Source organism: Scatophagus argus, chromosome 15 (genome assembly GCF_020382885.2).
Source record: "Scatophagus argus isolate fScaArg1 chromosome 15, fScaArg1.pri, whole genome shotgun sequence".
NCBI classification, from domain to species: domain Eukaryota; kingdom Metazoa; phylum Chordata; class Actinopteri; family Scatophagidae; genus Scatophagus; species Scatophagus argus.
The window spans coordinates 6,941,351-6,962,283 of NC_058507.1; the positions used below are offsets into that span (position 1 = coordinate 6,941,351).

General features: G+C 42.7%; 1 protein-coding gene and 5 gene segments (V, D, J or C); 2 read left to right on the plus strand and 4 right to left on the minus strand.

The window, feature by feature from the left end:
• Positions 1-140: 140 nt before the first annotated feature.
• On the minus strand, positions 141-1,634 carry LOC124071477. The segment is given in 1 exon segment: positions 141-1,634. A coding segment is annotated over 1 exon segment (312 nt).
• A 2,999-nt stretch (positions 1,635-4,633) lies between these two features.
• LOC124071466 lies at positions 4,634-5,434 on the plus strand. The segment is given in 2 exon segments: positions 4,634-4,796; positions 4,939-5,434. Coding segments are annotated over 2 exon segments (456 nt in total).
• A 2,167-nt stretch (positions 5,435-7,601) lies between these two features.
• Positions 7,602-9,187, minus strand: LOC124071480 (the record flags this gene model as incomplete). The annotated part of the segment is given in 2 exon segments: positions 7,602-8,213; positions 9,067-9,187. Coding segments are annotated over 2 exon segments (441 nt in total), but the record flags the coding sequence as incomplete, so codon positions are not given.
• Positions 9,188-10,572: 1,385 nt separating this feature from the next.
• LOC124072182 (immunoglobulin lambda-like polypeptide 5) lies at positions 10,573-14,182 on the minus strand. The gene is made up of 4 exons (XM_046413402.1): positions 13,948-14,182; positions 12,473-12,502; positions 12,035-12,151; positions 10,573-11,184 (listed from the first exon to the last, which is right to left on the minus strand). Exons 1-4 carry the CDS (start codon positions 14,180-14,182, stop codon positions 10,865-10,867), a joined length of 702 nt encoding a protein of 233 aa, XP_046269358.1. The 3' UTR covers positions 10,573-10,864.
• A 454-nt stretch (positions 14,183-14,636) lies between these two features.
• LOC124071471 lies at positions 14,637-15,497 on the plus strand. The segment is given in 2 exon segments: positions 14,637-14,873; positions 15,019-15,497. Coding segments are annotated over 2 exon segments (456 nt in total).
• Positions 15,498-15,598: 101 nt separating this feature from the next.
• LOC124072183 lies at positions 15,599-19,201 on the minus strand. The segment is given in 4 exon segments: positions 15,599-16,210; positions 17,049-17,083; positions 19,114-19,129; positions 19,171-19,201. Coding segments are annotated over 4 exon segments (402 nt in total).
• Positions 19,202-20,933: the final 1,732 nt, after the last annotated feature.

The following is a 20,933-nucleotide window of genomic DNA, read 5'->3' on the forward strand; positions in this document are numbered from 1 at the left end:
AAGTTTTTCATCTTCCACACAGAGAAACATCACTGCAAGTTATAAAGTCACTCTTTCTTCAGACTCTTGATAGGATAAAAGACCAAACACTTCATAAAGTTATTTATCAGTTCAAGCTTTATTATCACAGACATCAGTAACCAACATGACACTTATGAAGCACACTCACATCTCGCTGCTGAGCTACACACACAACTCTCTAAGCTGCTGCTGTCCAACACTTTACAGCAGTGTTGTTCTGTGTGACACAAAGCTTCAGTTTCCTCTACAAACATTCAGACTCCTACTGATCAGAGCTCTGTGCTTGTTTCTCCTGCTCCCCCACAACACAGAGCTCCTGTTCTGGTCTTCAGCCAGCCCCTCTAGCCCTCACACTGGCTCCTGTGGAGGGACTGGGTCTGGCTGTGGTCGTGATGGAGGACCTTGCAGGTGTACAGCTCTCCTTTCATCCAGCGCTCCCGGCTCAGGCTCAGGGTGCTGCTGCTGCTGTAGCGTCCGCTCTTCTCCACCTCCGAGCTGCTCAGGACCCCCTCTGTCACCTCTGTGCCGTCCACCTCCCACCTCACCGCCGCTCCCTGAGGAGAGTAGCCGCTCAGCAGGCAGGCCAGCGTGGCCAAACCCCCGGAGAGCTCCTCAGAGGAGGGGGACAGCAGAGAGACCGAGGGCCTGACCATGGGGCCAGCTGGAGGGGAGAGCAGAGACACACAAGAGCAGGTTAACACACACACTGCAGGACAGACGGCCAAACATCACACACTTATGATACGTGACGCAGGCTAACACTGCTGTGGGTCAGCTGTGGGCCTGATGCTGTGTTGACACAGAGGAGAGGAGGTGACACATGGGAGGAAATGAGGGTTTAACGAATAAAACCTGAACTCAATGTGCCATTTTAAACAATTAATCTGCTACTGTGGTGCTCATTCAGTTCAATTCACTTTATTTATTTAGTGCCAAATCAACAATTGTCTCATGACACTTTACTATTCGAGTGACCAAACTCATCATAAATCACTAAGAATTAAACATTACTGTGCAACAAGATTTACCAGAAGGTTTTAATGTGATTGATTTTTTAATAATTGATCCATAAATTAAATGTTAAGTTTTACTTTATAATACGTTAACGACTTTGTCATCTGTCTGTTTCACTTCCTTTTCATCTTTTCAAACTAACAAACTGTGAACTCAAACTGCAGCTATACTGGAGGGAAATAGAACCTCATTTATTTCCTTTAAAAACATATTAGATATTATTTCAACAACAGCTTGAATATAATAAAAAGAAATAAGAAATCTGATGTTTTGGTTTTAGCATTAAAATGTCCCTCAGACAAACCGTTCAAGCACAATTTGGTGAACCAAACAAAAATCAATCCAAAGTGAAATAGGAATAATGAGTAATCATTTAACATAAATTTAACATTAGCATCACCTTTAATACTAAAATAAAATTTATCTTTGCACAGCAATGACAAAATTGCAATATCAGCCAAGTTTGATAAACAACAAAAAAATGTCATCAACATTTAAAATACCAACAAGAATTTCTTCTTCACCTGATTTTATGAACTTCAGTATACAATTTCATGCAGCAGAAATGAGAAATGTGTGATACTTCCAGTGAATGATGAGTTTGGTTCCTCCACCGAAAGTGTACCACAGTGATACAAACTCATTAAGTGGCCGTACAAAAACCTCCTGCACTGTGAACAAGCATCTGTCCACTGAAAAACTCTCTGCTTTTCATAATAACACAGAAAAATATACACTTTATAGATTTTACGTAATATTTTCAATTATATGGATTCAAATTATGATACAGATGAAAATGATTTGTTTGATTTTTCTTTACTTTTTATGCCTGGCAAAGACACAATTACAGTCTCTTTGTAACAAAGTAATTTTTTTCAGTTTTAATTCAGTGTATACATGATGAAACTAATATTACATTTTATAATGTTGATTTCCAATCAGCATATTGAGCAGAATTGAAATGTATCATGTTCAGTAAACTGTGTGAGCAAACTGAAGGCACACAAACAGACACATCATACCAACCACAGTGGACACAAACTGATCCTGAAATCCTCAACTGCAGAAAAGAAATATAGATAGAATAAATAAATATAGAAATATTTTCTTCTGCTCCATGAAGGTCACAGATCCAAGCAGTATTTCTCCTGATTTTGTGTCCCACGTTGCCTTCAGTGTGCTGACAGCAGACAAATCATTTCCATAGAGAGGAGGCTTTGCATGGTCAGCTGATCCTCCAGTGAACTGAGAAGGTTTATAGTCCTGTGAGTTCAACACTGCAGGACTCAGATCTGTCAGTCAACACAGCAGAAAGCACAACCACCATGACTCTCATCACCATCCTCATGTGGACGCTGGCCTGCTGCTGTTTCACAGGTTCATTCACTCTGCAACATTTCAAACATCATGTGCTGCCTTTGCTCTCATTTGTGTCTGATGATAAATGAATGATTTGTTTTTGTCTGCAGGTTGCAGCGGTCAGGTGACTGTGACTCAGCCTGCAGCAGTGACATCAACTCCAGGATCCACAGTCACTCTCACCTGCAAAACAAGCCAGGCTGTTGGAAGCTGTAGTGATGGTGAGTGTATGTTCTGGTACCAACAGAAACCTGGACAGCCTCCAAAGCTCCTAATTCACTCAGTGAGCACCCGTGAATCAGGAACACCAGCTCGGTTCAGTGGCAGTGGAAGCAGCTCTGACTTCAGTTTGAGCATCAGTGGAGTTCAGAGTGAAGATGCAGCAGTTTATTACTGTCAGAGTTTCCATGTAATAAGCTTTGCTGCAGTGTTCACACAGTGATTTGTAGTCGTACAAAAACCTCCCTCAGTCAGACTGCAGAGACGCTGAGCTGTTACAGCAGGAACCGACTGCAGCTGCTGAAGAGGAAGAGACTCTGACACAGACCACTGAACACAGAGCTGACAGGAACCTCACCAAGCACAAACTACACACTCACATTAATATACTGACATATATTATATGTTTTTGTTCCGTTTAACCCAACATCCAATCATATTCATTCACTGCATATTCAATGCACTGAATGTGTTTCAAGTGGTTGCAGTATAAAGACACCTGCGTCTGGAAGGTCCAGTCACTGGTTAATCAGTATTACTGGCTACAATTACACCATGAAGACAAAATAACACTTCGAGTAACCCAGAGAAAAGGATTTTGAAAAGTATAAGTCAGGGGGTGGACACAAAAATTTCCCACATCACTGAACATCCCTTGGACATCAGTTAAATCCATTATTCAAGGATTCAAGGATTCAAGGAGCTTTATTGTCATTTCACACATGTAGAACATGAGGTGGAACGAAATTAGTTTCCCCGATCCCAGTAAAAGCCCAATTTTTTTTATTTTTTTATTTTTTTTATACCTAACAAAATACCTAATGCAATAAATATAAACAACATTATATAAATATAAAAAAGCAATCAGAATAAAAGATATAAACATCAGAATAAAGCTATCTAAACAGTACTGTGGTAAAAATTGTTCAAATGACAGTAGTGCAATGAAATGAGTAGTTCAGAGTCCTGTGCAAATGGTTGCATCGTGCAATGTCCCATGGGTGGTTGTCGGGAAAGGTGTGTGTGCGTGTGTGTGTGTGTGTGTGTGTGGTGTGTGAGGTATGAGGTTGGCAACAGGGGCTACAGAGGACCTCCAGAGCTCAACAGTCTCACAGCTTCTGGGAAGAAGCTGTTCCTCAGTCTGGTGGTCCTGCTCTTGATGCTTCACAGCCTCCTGCCTGAGGGGAGAGGGGCAAACAGTTTGTGTGAGGTGTGGGTGGGGTCCTTCATGATGCAGGAGGCCCTTTTCCTGCACCTGGAGGTGTAAATGTCTGTGGTGGTGGACAGGCTGCGTCCCACAGTCTTCTGTGCCTGTAGTCGGCCTCATCGCTGTTGACGATGCGTCCAACCACAGCTGTATCATCCGCAAACTTCACGATGAGGCGGCTCGGATGTTGTGCTGAGCAGTCGTGTGTTAGCAGGATGAACAGGAGGGGGCTCAGCACACAGCCCTGGGGAGAGCCGGTGCTGAGGGTGATGGGGGAGGAGGAGATATCATGAATCTTCTCTGTTTGCGGCCTGTCCGTCAGGAAGTCCAGGACCCAAATGCAGAGGGTGGAGCTCAGACCGAGAGCACTGAGCTTGTGGATCAGTGTCTGTGGAATGATTGTATTAAAGAAATGGAAGAAAGATGGTACATGTGTAAATCTGTCTTGAGCAGACTGTCCTGACAGATTGAGAGACCATGCAAAATAGAGACTACTGAGGAAGACCACCAAGACACTTATGACGACTCTGAAGGAGTTACTAGCTTCAGCAGCTGACACAGCCCGGCTTCTTCACTCGTCAAAGCTTTATGGAACATTTCAAAGAGAAACCCACAGTTGAAGAAAGCACCAGCAGAGGGCAGCTGGTGTGTGTTAATGAGCACAAAGGCCTTTGGGAAACTGAGCAAAGACAGAAGCAGCAGAGAGATGAGGACCAGGAAGTCTGGAGTTTCTACATGTGATGAATCAGTCCACAGGGAGATGTAGCCTGTACTCCACCTCATCTCTGCCTAACAGTTTCACAAAGACAGTTGTGCCCAAATGTGTTTTGCATGACTTTGATGCTTGGCTGCTCCTCAGAGTTTAAGTTCTTATGTCGCAGAGAGTCTGAACTGTTTTCATGCACTCACACTGAAAACTGCATCAGGATGAAGTTTCCAATAACTCTGATAGTCACTTTGGGCTTCCTGAGTCAGGGTGAGAAGATTTTGACAAAATATTTGGAGCAAATTCTGTGTGTAATTGTTTTATTGTAGTAGTTTTTATTGTTGTCTCCTGAGCTGCTGTTTCAAATTATTCTAAACATTCCTCCTGAAGATTTTTCTTTTTAACATTTCAGAGTCTTCTGCCAACAACTTTCTGACTCAGACTGACAAATCCAAGTCTGTTAGTCTTGGAGGGACTGTGACAATCAGCGCCACAGGGAGTTCAAATATTGGTGCTGATCTCAGTTGGTACCTCCTGAAACCTGGACAGGCTCCCAAACTTCTGATATATCGTGCAACGAGTCTAAACTCTGGAACTCCATCTCGATTCAGTGGCAGTAGATCTGGTTCAAGCTACACTCTGACCATCAGTGGTGTTCAGGCTGAAGATATTGGAGATTACTACTGTCTGGGCGACCATGGCAGCTGGGTGTTCACACAGTGATTTAGAGCCGTACAAAAACCTCCTTCAGTTTGACTGAAGTGAAAACGGCCTGCTGCAGGTGCACAGAGTTGGTGTAACGAGGACAACTGATCCAGTCAACACAAGTGACATCAAGCAGAACCACATTGAATCTCATTAAAACTGAAAGTCACAGACACTCTTAATGTAAAATAATGAACAATAAAATACAATTTTAAACTTTTATTCTGCTAATAGATTTAATTCAATCTATTTGTGAGGTGCAGTATAATTTCAGGACTGAGGAAAGAAATACAACGACACTGACTCATTATAATCCACAGTTTTATTTAACAATATTTGAACAGTATTTGAAACCTGCACTGTAGGTGGTGAAGAGGAAGGGGGAGAGCACAGTTCCCTGGGAGGCCCAATGTTGCTTGTCAGACAGTCAGACACACAGCTCTGTGACCTCACAAACTGTGGAATGTCCATCAGATAGTCAGTAATCCAGGCAATGAGGTGCGTCCACATCCAGTCTCTCCAGCTTTTCCCTCAGCAGCCGAGGCTGGATGGTGTTGAAGGGGAAAGAAAAGTCAAAGAAAATGATTTCGATGGTGGCGTTGGGTCTGTCCAGGGAGGAGCAGGCCCTCTGCATCAGGTATATAATTGCAGTGTCCACCCCTGCATGGGGCTGGTATGCAGACTGCAGAGGGTCCTGGGCTGCACACACCTGTGTCCTCAGGTGTGCCAGAACCAACCTCTCCATGACCTTCATAAAGTGGGAGGTCAGGGCTATGAGCCTGTAGTCATTCAGCGCCGTAGGATGTACTTTCTTTGGCACTGGGACCAGGCATGATGTTTTCCAAAGCTCTGGAACTCACTGGTGCTGCAGAACTCCAGCCAGCTCGCACAGGCCTTCAGTACCCTAATGGGCTAATGCTGTCTGGACCAGGGGTCTTCCCAGGGTGGAGCCTCTCCAACTCTCTTCTCACCTGGTTGGCAGTGATACCAAAGCTGCTTGTACAGTCAGAAGGTGAGTGAGGGGGAGGGGTCAGACCCAGGGCCTACAGGCTGCTGCTGGGGGGTGGCTGATGGGACAGGAGAGCAATGTCAGAGCTGCCACTGGGGGTAGGAGAGTCAAACCTATTACAAAACTGATTGAACTCATTAGCCCACTTAAGGTTCCCACCAACAGTGTCACTGTATTTCCTGTTTAGGCCAGTGATTTCTCTCACCCAACTCCAGGTGAAGTTACATTCATTGTTTCTGTTTGAACTTAGACTTGATTCTTCCAATTTCAGCTGAAGCATCTGGATACACAGAACATGATCATAACAATAACTGAGGACTGAACACAAAATCAATCCCATGTCAATATGAAGTTATTGCAAATCCGGAATACCAGCAGGAAGTCTGGAGTTTCTACATGTGATGAATCAGTCCACAGGGAGATGTAGCCTGTACTCCACCTCATCTCTGCCTAACAGTTTCACAAAGACAGCTGTGCCCAAATGTGTTTTGCATGACTTTGATGCTTGGCTGCTCCTCAGAGTTTAAGTTCTTATGTCGCAGAGAGTCTGAACTGTTTTCATGCACTCACACTGAAAACTGCATCAGGATGAAGTTGCCAATAACTCTGATAGTCACTTTGGGCTTCCTGAGTCAGGGTGAGAAGATTTTGACAAAATATTTGGAGCAAATTCTGTGTTGTTTTTGTACGTTGTCTTTTAATAGTTTTATTGTTGTCTTATAAACTGCTGTTTCAAATTATTTTATAAAAGATTTTTTTTTTTTTACATTTCAGAGTCTTCTGCCAACAACTTTCTGACTCAGACTGACAAATCCAAGTCTGTTCGTCTTGGAGGGACTGTGACAATCAGCGCCACAGGGAGTTCAAATATTGGTGCTGATCTCAGTTGGTACCTCCTGAAACCTGGACAGGCTCCCAAACTTCTGATATATCGTGCAACGAGTCTAAACTCTGGAACTCCATCTCGATTTAGTGGCAGTAGATCTGGTTCAAGCTACACTCTGACCATCAGTGGTGTTCAGGCTGAAGATATTGGAGATTACTACTGTCTGGGCTACCATGGCAGTGGTGTGTTCACACAGTGATTTAGAGCCGTACAAAAACCTCCTTCAGTTTGACTGAAGTGAAAACGGCCTGCTGCAGGTGCACAGAGTTGGTGTAACGAGGACAACTGATCCAGTCAACACAAGTGACATCAAGCAGAACCACATTGAATCTCATTAAAACTGAAAGTCACAGACACACTTAATGTAAAATAATGTAGAGTGATGTACATTTTTAAACTGTTACTTTGCTCATTTAATTCAGTCTGACGTGCAGTATAACTTCAGGCCTGAGGAAAGAAATACAAAGACACTGACTCATTATAATCCACAGTTTTATTTAATGATGGTTTCATGTTTATGCCACATTTCTGATGAACGAATCGTTTCTCCTGAAGCGACTCTGATAATATTCAGTCGAATCTGAAGTGTAAAGAACATAAAGCAGAACATGCAGAAGATGAGTATTAGAAAGCAACATGCACACTAACACGCTGAGCAGGGAGCTGAGAAACTTGCAGAAATATCTGAGCACAGGAGATCTGCAGCTTGATGGAGATCTCTGTGAAAGGAGCAGCATCATTTCCAGACAGGAAGTGTTGCTGAAGCTCTACTCTGAGCAGCGGCCAGGGTCCAGGCTTTGAGTGACAGGGCTCTGTCCACTCAGACTGGCCTCACAGCTCACTGAGCCCGCCTTCCTCCACTGGTCCGCACTGAGGCTCAGGGTGCTGCTCAGGCTGTAGCGGCCGTCCGTCCCCAGGACCTCCGGGCTGTGTGACACCCCTGAGGAGCTGCTGCCGCCCCCCACCTTCCAGCCCAGCGTCCAGGCTGAGGAGCCCCCGCTGGACAGACACACCACTGTGGCACTGCCCTGCTGCAGCTCCCGTGTGGAGGGGGGGAGGACGGTCAGGGTGGGCCGCACCACGCCCGCTGGAGGAGAGGGAGGGGGGAGAGAGGGGAGAACAGACAAAGTGATGAGAGTCAAGGCTCGCTAATAAAGAAAAAACACATCCTGATAATTTGTTGGATTTCATCAAATCAAACAGAAAAACTTGTGCTGCTGCTGCACTCATAAATCACTCAGTATGAGACCACAAGACACACGATTCAAGTGTAGATGCAACTGAAAAGGTTCACTGATGACATGTTCATGTGTGTGTCACAATGTGTGACAGTGAATAACTCATCCCTGTGATGATTTTCTTCAGTTGAACCTGACAGAGCTCAAACACTCGTGTGAATGCAGTTAAAACCTTTGTCATCTGTCTCTTTCACTTCCTGTTCGCTGCGTGGAGAACGAATGAACCGTGAACACAAAGATAAGCTGCAGCTTCTGATAAAATCATGTTTTTGTCTAACAGGAGTCACAATTTTAATCCAAAAGCTGTTTGATCGTTGAATGTAAATACAATTATAAAATAAAATTGATTTCCAGACAGTGATGTAATGTTTTGTGCATTACGGGTTTTACTTTACCAAAATATTTTTCAAATTTGATAATTTTTAACCAGAGGATCATTTGAAGTTATTATAATGATAGAAAATCAGAAAATACATTCATTTTTTCTCTTTCTTATTGTTTAATTATATGCAATATTGACTCAAAATTTCGTTTTGATCTCGTTAACGTTTGCTCTGTGATTGTGAGATCAGCCTCACTTAATACAAAAATAAAACACATGACAAACATCGAACCACAAAAACGTGATCAGAGTCTAATTCAATTTTTGATCCAATTTCAATTTGCTGGTTGTTGTATGAAATAAAAATTTCTGGTACTTACACTCAACGACGAGTTTGGTTCCTCCACCGAAAGTGTACCACAGTGATACAAACTCATTAAGTGGCCGTACAAAAACCTCCTGCACTGTGAACAAGCATCTGTCCACTGAAAAACTCTCTGCTTTTCATAATAACACAGAAAAATATACACTTTATAGATTGTACATGATATTTTCAATTATTTGGATTCAAATTATGACACAGAAGAAAATTATTTGTTTAATTTTTCTTTACTTTTATGCCTGGCAAAGACACAGTTACAATCTCTTTGTAACAAAGAAATATTTTCAATTTTAAATCAATTTATACATGATGAAGCTAAGATTTTACTTTATAATATTGATTTTCAAACAGCATATTGAGCAGAATTGAAATGTATCATTTATCTGCAGTAAACTCTGTGAGCAAACTGAAGGCACACAAACAGACACATCATACCAACCACAGTGGACACAAACTGATCCTGAAATCCTCAACTGCAGAAAAGAAATATAGATAGAATAAATAAATATAGAAATATTTTCTTCTGCTCCATTAAGGTCACAGATCCAAGCAGTATTTCTCCTGATTTTGTGTCCCACGTTGCCTTCAGTGTGCTGACAGCAGACAAATCATTTCCATAGAGAGGAGGCTTTGCATGGTCAGCTGATCCTCCAGTGAACTGAGAAGGTTTATAGTCCTGTGAGTTCAACACTGCAGGACTCAGATCTGTCAGTCAACACAGCAGAAAGCACAACCACCATGACTCTCATCACCATCCTCATGTGGACGCTGGCCTGCTGCTGTTTTACAGGTTCATTCACTCTGCAACATTTCAAACATCATGTGCTGCCTTTGCTCTCATTTCTGTCTGATGATAAATGAATGATTTGTTTTTGTCTGCAGGTTGCAGCGGTCAGGTGACTGTGACTCAGCCTGCAGCAGTGACATCAACTCCAGGATCCAGAGTCACTCTCACCTGCAGAACAAGCCGGGCTGTTTACAGATGGTCTAGTGGTAATGAGGCTATGTTCTGGTACCAACATAAACCTGGACAGCCTCCAAAGCTCCTAATAAAATATGCGAGCACCCGTGTGTCAGGAACACCAGCTCGGTTCAGTGGCAGTGGAAGCAGCTCTGACTTCAGTTTGAGCATCAGTGGAGTTCAGAGTGAAGATGCAGCAGTTTATTACTGTAAGAGTATCCATGTAATAAACAGTGCTGATGTGTTGACACAGTGATTTGTGGTCGTACAAAAACCTCCTTCAGTTTGACTGAAGTGAAAACGGCCTGCTGCAGGTGCACAGAGTTGGTGTAACGAGGACAACTGATCCAGTCAACACAAGTGACATCAAGCAGAACCACATTGAGTCTCATGAAAACTGACACAAACTCACAGACACTCCTAATGTAAAATAATAAACAATCATGTACAATTTTAAACTTTTATTCTGCTCATTTAATTCAATCTATTTGTGAGGTGCAGTATCATATCAGGGCTGAGCAAAAAAAATACAAAGACACTGACTCATTATAATCCACAGTTTTATTTAATGATGGTTTCATGTTTATGCCACATTTCTGATGAATGAATCGTTTCTCCTGAAGCGACTCTGATAATATTCAGTCGAATCTGAAGTGTAAAGAACATAAAGCAGAACATGCAGAAGATGAGTATTAGAAAGCAACATGCACACTAACACGCTGAGCAGAGAGCTGAGAAACTTGCAGAAATATGTGAACACAGGAGATCTGCAGCTTGATGGAGATCTCTGTGAAAGAAGCAGCATCATTTCCAGACAGGAAGTGTTGCTGAAGCTCTACTCTGAGCAGCGGCCAGGGTCCAGGCTTTGAGTGACAGGGCTCTGTCCACTCAGACTGGCCTCACAGCTCACTGAGCCCGCCTTCCTCCACTGGTCCGCACTGAGGCTCAGGGTGCTGCTCAGGCTGTAGCGGCCGTCCGTCCCCAGGACCTCCGGGCTGTGTGACACCCCTGAGGAGCTGCTGCCGCCCCCCACCTTCCAGCCCAGCGTCCAGGCTGAGGAGCCCCCGCTGGACAGACACACCACTGTGGCACTGCCCTGCTGCAGCTCCCGTGTGGAGGGGGGGAGGACGGTCAGGGTGGGCCGCACCACGCCCGCTGGAGGAGAGGGAGGGGGGAGACAGGGGAGAACAGACAAAGTGATGAGAGTCAAGGCTCGCTAATAAAGAAAAACCACATCCTGATAATTTGTTGGATTTCATCAAATCAAACAGAAAAACTTGTGCTGCTGCTGCTGCACTCATAAATCACTCAGTATGAGACCACAAGACACACGATTCAAGTGTAGATGCAACTGAAAAGGTTCACTGATGACATGTTCATGTGTGTGTCACAATGTGTGACAGTGAATAACTCATCCCTGTGATGATTTTCTTCAGTTGAACCTGACAGAGCTCAAACACTCATGTGAATGCAGTTAAAACCTTTGTCATCTGTCTCTTTCACTTCCTGTTCACTGCGTGGAGAACGAATGAACCGTGAACACAAAGATAAGCTGCAGCTTCTGATAAAATCATGTTTTTGTCTAACAGGAGTCACAATTTTAATCCAAAAGCTGGTTGATCGTTGAATGTAAATACAATTCTAAAATAAAATTGATTTCCAGACAGTGATGTAATGTTTTGTGCATTACAGGTTTTACTTTACCAAAATATTTTTCAAATTTGATCATTTGAAGTTATTATAACAATAGAAAATACATCAGAAAATCAGAAAATACATTCATTTTTTCTCTTTCTTATTGTTTAATTATATGCAATATTGACTCAAAATTTCGTTTTGAATTCGTTAACGTTTGCTCTGTGATTGTGAGATCAGCCTCACTTAATACAAAAATAAAACACATGACAAACATCGAACCACAAAAACGTGATCAGAGTCTAATTCAATTTTTGATCCAATTTCAATTTGCTGTTTGTTGTATGAAATAAAAATCTCTGGTACTTACACTCAACGACGAGTTTGGTTCCTCCACCGAAAGTCCACCACAGTGATACAAACTCATTAAGTGGCCGTACAAAAACCTCCTGCACTGTGAACAAGCATCTGTCCACTGAAAAACTCTCTGCTTTTCATAATAACATAGAAAAATATACATTTTATAGATTTTACATGATATTTTCAATTATATAGGTTCAAATTATGATACAGATGAAAATGATTTGTTTGATTTTTCTTTACTTTTTATGCCTGGCAAAGACACAGTTACAATCTTTTTGTAACAAAGTAATTTTGTCTCCTTTAATTCAATTTATACATGATGAAACTAAGATTTAATTTTATAATGTTGATTTCCAAACAGCACATTGAGCAGAATTGAAATGTATCATTTATCTGCAGTAAACTGTGTGAGCAAACTGAAGGCACACAAACAGACACATCATACCAACCACAGTGGACACAAACTGATCCTGAAATCCTCAACTGCAGAAAAGAAATACAGATAGAATAAATAAATATAGAAATATTTTCTTCTGCTCCATTAAGGTCACAGATCCAAGCAGTATTTCTCCTGATTTTGTGTCCCACGTTGCCTTCAGTGTGCTGACAGCAGACAAATCATTTCCATAGAGAGGAGGCTTTGCATGGTCAGCTGATCCTCCAGTGAACTGAGAAGGTTTATAGTCCTGTGAGTTCAACACTGCAGGACTCAGATCTGTCAGTCAACACAGCAGAAAGCACAACCACCATGACTCTCATCACCATCCTCATGTGGACGCTGGCCTGCTGCTGTTTTACAGGTTCATTCACTCTGCAACATCTCAAACATCATGTGCTGCCTTTGCTCTCATTTCTGTCTGATGATAAATGAATGATTTGTTTTTGTCTGCAGGTTGCAGCGGTCAGGTGACTGTGACTCAGCCTGCAGCAGTGACATTTACTCCAGGATCCACAGTCACTCTCACCTGTAAAACAAGCCAGGCTGTTTACAGATGGTCTGATGGTGATGAGGGTATGTACTGGTACCAACATAAACCCGGACAGCCTCCAAAGCTCCTAATAAGATTTGCCAGAAAGCCTGCATCAGGAACACCAGCTCGGTTCAGTGGCAGTGGAAGCAGCTCTGACTTCAGTTTGAGCATCAGTGGAGTTCAGAGTGAAGATGCAGCAGTTTATTACTGTCAGAGTTACCACAGTGGAGGTGTGTTCACACAGTGATTTGTAGTCGTACAAAAACCTCCCTCAGTCAGACTGCAGAGACTCTGAGCTGTTACAGCAGGAACCGACTGCAGCTGCTGAAGAGGAAGAGACTCTGACACAGACCACTGAACACAGAGCTGACAGGAACCTCACCAAGCACAAACTACACACTCACATTATTATACTGACATGTTTTACATGTTTTTATCCTTTTTTCTATTAAATCACTTTTGGTATCAGTCATTGGTAAAGTAAATAAACATATCCTGTACCATCTGAGATACACATAATGATGAACATGTTGGTTCTCACTTGAAAACAAGGAGCCCATTAGCTTAGCTTATCATAAGGACTGTGAACAGAGGGAAACAGCTTGGCTCTGTCCAAAGGTAACAAAATGTGCCAATCAGAACCAGTTTGCTCAGTTTAAATTGAAGTGCAGACATTTCAGTCCTGTCTTTTCTGTTGCCTCTGTCCAAACGTTTGAATCTGCCCCGTCCCACAGAGCGGGAGGGTTACAAACTTTGTTCCTGACAATTAACACTAGCAGCACTGAGATGACGGTGAGCTCCCTCTCAGTGTGACAGCAGCGGAGGTGAGGATGACTTTGCAGACAGTTACCTCCGTAAAGCAGCAGGTCCTGACAGGATCCTGGGCTGGGTCCTGAGGGACTGTGCACACCAGCTATCAGAGGTCATGAAGGACATATTATTAACTCACTGTCCCAGGCCATTACTCCAACCTGCCTCAAGACGTCTACTATCGTCCCTGTGCCAGAGTCCCAGGATGTGTCCTGTCTCAGTGACTGCCGCCCAGTTGCATCCACCCCAATTAGGATGAAGTGCTTTGAGAGGCTGGTAATAACACACAAGTCCATTGACACAACAGCTGACCTCACCAGTATGTCGACAGGTGGATCTGCTCCACAGCTGATGCCATCTCTGCTGTGATCCATCAGACCCTCACACAAATGGAAAATAAGGATGATGTGAAGCTGCTTTTTTGTATTTTTGTTCTGCTTTCAACACAATCATCCCACAAACACTTTTTATTTATTTTGAAAGGTATATTTTGGGTCACTGAGACATGTGTACCGTATGTCATTCTGTTGATGTTCCAATGGCGAGAATGACCATGAAACATCCATGATCCTTCCCTTGTGGTCTCTGGCTGAATTTAGACTTGATTCTTCCAATTTCAGCTGCATACAATGATGCCTACAACATGATTCTAAAAATAATCAAGCGCGGAACATGGAAATAATCATGTCATTGTGAAGTTGTTGTGAACCCAGAGTGCCAGCAGAGGGCAGCCTGCGTCCCTTGATGAGCATTGAGGCTTTTGAGAAACTCAGCAAAGACAGAAACAGAAGAGAATCGAGGACCAGGAAGTCTGGAGTTTCCACATGTGATGAATCAGTCCACAGGGAGATGTAGCCTGTACTCCACCTCATCTCTGCCTAACAGTTTCACAAAGACAGCTGTGCCCAAATGTGTTTTGCATGACTTTGATGCTTGGCTGCTCCTCAGAGTTTAAGTTCTTATGTCGCAGAGAGTCTGAACTGTTTTCATGCACTCACACTGAAAACTGCATCAGGATGAAGTTTCCAATAACTCTGATAGTCACTTTGGGCTTCCTGAGTCAGGGTGAGAAGATTTTGACAAAATATTTGGAGCAAATTCTGGGTTGTTTTTGGATTTTGGCTTTTAATAGTTTTATTGTTGTCTTCTGAATTGCTGTTTCAAATTATTTTAAATATGTCTTCTTAAGATTTTTCTTGTCTCATTTCAGAGTCGTCTGCCATCAACTTTCTGACTCAGGCTGACAAATCCAAGTCTGTTAGTCTTGGAGGGACTGTGACAATCAGCGCCACAGGGAGTTCAGATATTGGTGCTGATCTCAGTTGGTACCTCCAGAAACCTGGACAGGCTCCCAAACTTCTCATATATGATGCAACTGATCTAAACTCAGGAACTCCATCTCGATTCAGTGGCAGTAGATCTGGTTCAAGCTACACTCTGACCATCAGTGGTGTTCAGGCTGAAGATATTGGAGATTACTACTGTCTGGGCTACCATCGCGACTATACGTTCACACAGTGATTTAGAGTCGTACAAAAACCTCCTTCAGTTTGACTGAAGTGAAAACGGCCTGCTGCAGGTGCACAGAGTTGGTGTAACGAGGACAACTGATCCAGTCAACACAAGTGACATCAAGCAGAACCGCATTGAATCTCATTAAAACTGAAAATCACAGATACACTTAATGTAAAATAATGAACAATCATATACATTTTTAAAATTTTATTCTGCTCATTTGTGAGGTGCAGTATCATATCAGGGCTGAGCAAAAAAAATACAAAGACACTGACTCATTATAATCCACAGTTTTATTTAATGATGGTTTCATGTTTATGCCACATTTCTGATGAATGAATCGTTTCTCCTGAAGCGACTCTGATAATATTCAGTCGAATCTGAAGTGTAAAGAACATAAAGCAGAACATGCAGAAGATGAGTATTAGAAAGCAACATGCACACTAACACGCTGAGCAGAGAGCTGAGAAACTTGCAGAAATATGTGAACACAGGAGATCTGCAGCTTGATGGAGATCTCTGTGAAAGAAGCAGCATCATTTCCAGACAGGAAGTGTTGCTGAAGCTCTACTCTGAGCAGCGGCCAGGGTCCAGGCTTTGAGTGACAGGGCTCTGTCCACTCAGACTGGCCTCACAGCTCACTGAGCCCGCCTTCCTCCACTGGTCCGCACTGAGGCTCAGGGTGCTGCTCAGGCTGTAGCGGCCGTCCGTCCCCAGGACCTCCGGGCTGTGTGACACCCCTGAGGAGCTGCTGCCGCCCCCCACCTTCCAGCCCAGCGTCCAGGCTGAGGAGCCCCCGCTGGACAGACACACCACTGTGGCACTGCCCTGCTGCAGCTCCCGTGTGGAGGGGGGGAGGACGGTCAGGGTGGGCCGCACCACGCCCGCTGGAGGAGAGGGAGGGGGGAGAGAGGGGAGAACAGACAAAGTGATGAGAGTCAAGGCTCGCTAATAAAGAAAAACCACATCCTGATAATTTGTTGGATTTCATCAAATCAAACAGAAAAACTTGTGCTGCTGCTGCTGCACTCATAAATCACTCAGTATGAGACCACAAGACACACGATTCAAGTGTAGATGCAACTGAAAAGGTTCACTGATGACATGTTCATGTGTGTGTCACAATGTGTGACAGTGAATAACTCATCCCTGTGATGATTTTCTTCAGTTGAACCTGACAGAGCTCAAACACTCGTGTGAATGCAGTTAAAACCTTTGTCATCTGTCTCTTTCACTTCCTGTTCACTGCGTGGAGAACGAATGAACCGTGAACACAAAGATAAGCTGCAGCTTCTGATAAAATCATGTTTTTGTCTAACAGGAGTCACAATTTTAATCCAAAAACTGTTTGATCGCTGAATGTAAATACAATTCTAAAATAAAATTAATTTCCAGACAATGATGTAATGTTTTGTGCATTACAGGTTTTACTTTACCCAAATATTTTTCAAATTTGATCATTTTAAGTTATTACAACGATAGAAAATCAGAAAATACATTCATTTTTTCGCTTTCTTATTGTTTAATTATATGCAATATTGACTCAAAATTTCGTTATAATTTCGTTAACGTTTGCTCTGCGATTGTGAGATCAGCCTCACTTAATACAAAAATAAAACACATGACAAACATCGAACCACAAAAACGTGATCAGAGTCTAATTCAATTTTTGATCTAATTTCAATTTGCTGTTTGTTGTATGAAATAAAAATCTCTGATACTTACACTCAACGACGAGTTTGGTTCCTCCACCGAAAGTCCTCCACAGTGATACAAACTCATTAAGTGGCCGTACAAAAACCTCCTGCACTGTGAACAAGCATCTGTCCACTGAAAAACTCTCTGCTTTTCACAATAACACAGAAAAATATACACTTTATAGATTTTACATGATATTTTCAATTATATAGATTCAAATTATGATACAGATGAAAACGATTTGTTTGATTTTTCTTTACTTTTTATGCCTGGCAAAGACACAATTACAATCTCTTTGTTACAAAGTAATTTTTTCTGTTTTAATTCAATTTATACATGATGAAACTAATATTTAATTTTGAAATGTTGATTTCCAAACAGCATATTGAGCAGAATTGAAATGTATCATTTATCTGCAGTAAACTCTGTGAGCAAACTGAAGGCACACAAACAGACACATCATACCAACCACGGTGGACACAAACTGATGCTGAAATCCTCAACTGCAGAAAAGAAATATAGATAGAATAAATAAATATAGAAATATTTTCTTCTGCTCCATTAAGGTCACAGATCCAAGCAGTATTTCTCCTGATTTTGTGTCCCACGTTGCCTTCAGTGTGCTGACAGCAGACAAATCATTTCCATAGAGAGGAGGCTTTGCATGGTCAGCTGATCCTCCAGTGAACTGAGAAGGTTTATAGTCCTGTGAGTTCAACACTGCAGGACTCAGATCTGTCAGTCAACACAGCAGAAAGCACAACCACCATGACTCTCATCACCATCCTCATGTGGACGCTGGCCTGCTGCTGTTTTACAGGTTCATTCACTCTGCAACATTTCAAACATCATGTGCTGCCTTTGCTCTCATTTCTGTCTGATGATAAATGAATGATTTGTTTTTGTCTGCAGGTTGCAGCGGTCAGGTGACTGTGACTCAGCCTGCAGCAGTGACATCAACTCCAGGATCCACAGTCACTCTCACCTGCAAAACAAATCCAGCTGTTGCAAGCTGTAGTTATGGTCAGTGTATGTTCTGGTACCAACAGAAACCTGGACAGCCTCCAAAGCTCCTAATAAAATTTGCACACACCCGTGTGTCAGGAACACCAGCTCGGTTCAGTGGCAGTGGAAGCAGCTCTGACTTCAGTTTGAGCATCAGTGGAGTTCAGAGTGAAGATGCAGCAGTTTATTACTGTAAGAGTTACCATTATATAAACAGTGCTGATGTGTTCACACAGTGATTTGTCGTCATACAAACACAGCTTCACCTGACAAACTGTATTATGATGATGATGATGATGACGATGATGGTGATGATGATGATGATTATTAGTATTATTATTATTACTATTATCGTACCATTTTAATTGTGAGTGTCCAGTCACTGTTTAATCAGTATTCCTGCTTACAATTACACCATGAAGATAAGTGAATACTCCAAGCAAATCAGAGAAAAGACCACTGACAAGTCAAGTGGTGGATACAAAAAAATTCCTAAGTCAGTGAACACTGAACTGAGTTCAGTTAAATCCATCATTAAAAAATGGACAGAATATGCCACACGTGTTGAGCAGGCCTTCTTCACAAATTTGGCGACCATGAAAGAAGGAGACCACCAAAACCTCTACAGCTACTCTGAAGGAGTTACAAGCTTCAGCAGCTCAGATTGGAGACAACATCTGGCCATCAGACTAGACGCTATGTTTGGTGGACCCCAAACTCTGCACATCACCACAACCACGCCACCCCTGCAAAGGGACCAGAATTAGTGATTTATGACAGCAATCCTGCCCTATCCATGCTGTCAAAAAGTTTTTGAAACAGATCAATATTCAAACAAAACCAATCATGTTGGTGTGGGTGTGCAGTGAGATTTGACCTGAAACTGATGGTTTTCTTTGGGATCTGAAACATTTTCTCTCCTCACACAAAGGCAGCTATTGGTTTGACTATGAAGGTGGTGTTTTGAATGACGGCTGTGCATCACTGCTCCTACACCAGTTTAAGATGAGCCACTGAGTCCAGTGTGTGCAGTCTGTCTGACAGTGTGATTAATCAGAATGAGGATGTTACTGACTCCACTGCTGACCACACTGCTGTTTGGACTTCAAGGTGAGGAGCAGCGACTGATATTGTGGAATCTCACCATTGAAAATATCATTTAACCATATTATCATTCCTGTACTGAGAGAAAGACATGTTCATGCCTGAAGGTGCACACTGCACGTTACCTCACACTGTCATTTCTTTAAAATGTATTTAAATCTTCTCTTTATTTCCAGGATCAGGTGCGAGTTCATCTGTGACTCAGTCTCCTGTTTCAAAGTCAGTTGGTGTGGGAGAGACGGTCTCTCTGAGCTGTACAGCCAGCAGAGGAGTTGATGATGATCTCAGCTGGTACCTGCAGAAACCTGGACAGCCTCCCAAACTGCTGTTTTACAAAATAAGTAGCCGTCAGTCTGGTACTCCGAGTCGTTTCAGCAGCAGTGGATCTGAACCTGAATTCACTCTGACAATCAGTGGAGTCCAGAGTGAAGATTCAGGAGATTACCACTGTATGGGAGCCTACACGGGTGGAGTGTTCACACAGTGATTTGTAGTCGTACAAAAACCTCCCTCAGTCAGACTGCAGAGACTCTGAGCTGTTACAGCAGGAACCGACTGCAGCTGCTGAAGAGGAAGAGACTCTGACACAGACCACTGAACACAGAGCTGACAGGAACCTCACCAAGCACAAACTACACACTCACATTAACATACTGACATGTTTTACATGTTTTTCATCTGTTATTGTTTAGCCAGCATCCATTCTGATTAATTTTCCACAAGCAGTATCAAAAAAACGTGATCGAACATAAACGTAATTCCTGGTGTAACACAGACACACTTACAAAATCTTTTTAACATGAACTTTGATGTTCATGCTCATCAATAACACTAAATATGAAGCTCCAACAAGTCACCAGTTAGCTTAGCATAATCACTGAATGCAGTGTAACAGCACAACTCTGCTCAAAGGTCACAACTTGTGATGAAGAAAATGGCTGCGTTCCAGTTCACACACACACATCCTGTTTAGGATGCCAGGAAGAGATTTAGTACACTGGCCCTCAAACGCAGCAGGACGTCTGACTGCATCTGGTCGCATTTTGCTTGTCTGGCTTTTATGACCCACAATCTTCTGTGCAGAGACGACACATTACAACAACAGAGAGTGTTAAGAATTTAGCAATGCTCAGAATCCACAAGCAGAAAACTCATGACAAGGAGTCAAAGTTTAAAAAACTGAAGAATCTTTGTTCTCAAATCAAGAATAAGAGTCGTAGAACCAAATCAAGTTTAAGTCTCTTCAATGAAATCCAACGAAGAAGTGATGCAAGTCCAGGAAGGGAAGCCATGTGGCAGACAAGTGCCTGCAGGCACTGACTGAGGATGAGATCCAGGAGAGGCCAGTTCACAGGTGAGACCAGAGAACTCAGGGAGGGAATCCAAGAAGCTGGGCTGTACTGACGAAATCTTGGGGACACATGGCTGGGCAGGACAGGCATTGGGAATGTAGTGGAACTGGAGCACAAGTGATACAATTTAATAGACAAAGATTACAAAAGCATCAAAGACAGAAAGGGACCTGAAGCATCTACCACTAACAAGGTAGTGCGATACAGCAGAGGTGGACTGGTCGAACCAGTCGTTTGATACAGCAGTCTTGGGATGGAGTTGATTGCAGTGAATGAGCTGCAGCTGTGCAAGTGAATTGGCAGGAGGAAGTTAAGGTCAGGTCCACCCAGCTGGGATAGAAGACACACAAGTCCTCAAATGTGTGTACATGAATATCAATAGATGGATAACATGAAATTTCATTTTGAGAGGTCCAACAAGATATTCATATGCTCTGTGGGATATAACACA

Excerpts from the sequence above, each read along its gene's own strand:
- LOC124072182 (XM_046413402.1), bottom strand. The coding sequence starts at position 14,182 with ATGGATCACAGCAGAGATGGCATCAGCTGTGGAGCAGATCCACCTGTC. Across the intron at positions 12,503-13,947 it reads TGGAGTAATGGCCTGGGACA|TTCAGGATCAGTTTGTGTCC; the intron begins GTGAGTTAATAA and ends GCAGTTGAGGAT. Across the intron at positions 11,185-12,034 it reads AACCAAACTCGTCGTTGAGT|CGGGCGTGGTGCGGCCCACC; the intron begins GTAAGTACCAGA and ends CCTCTCCTCCAG.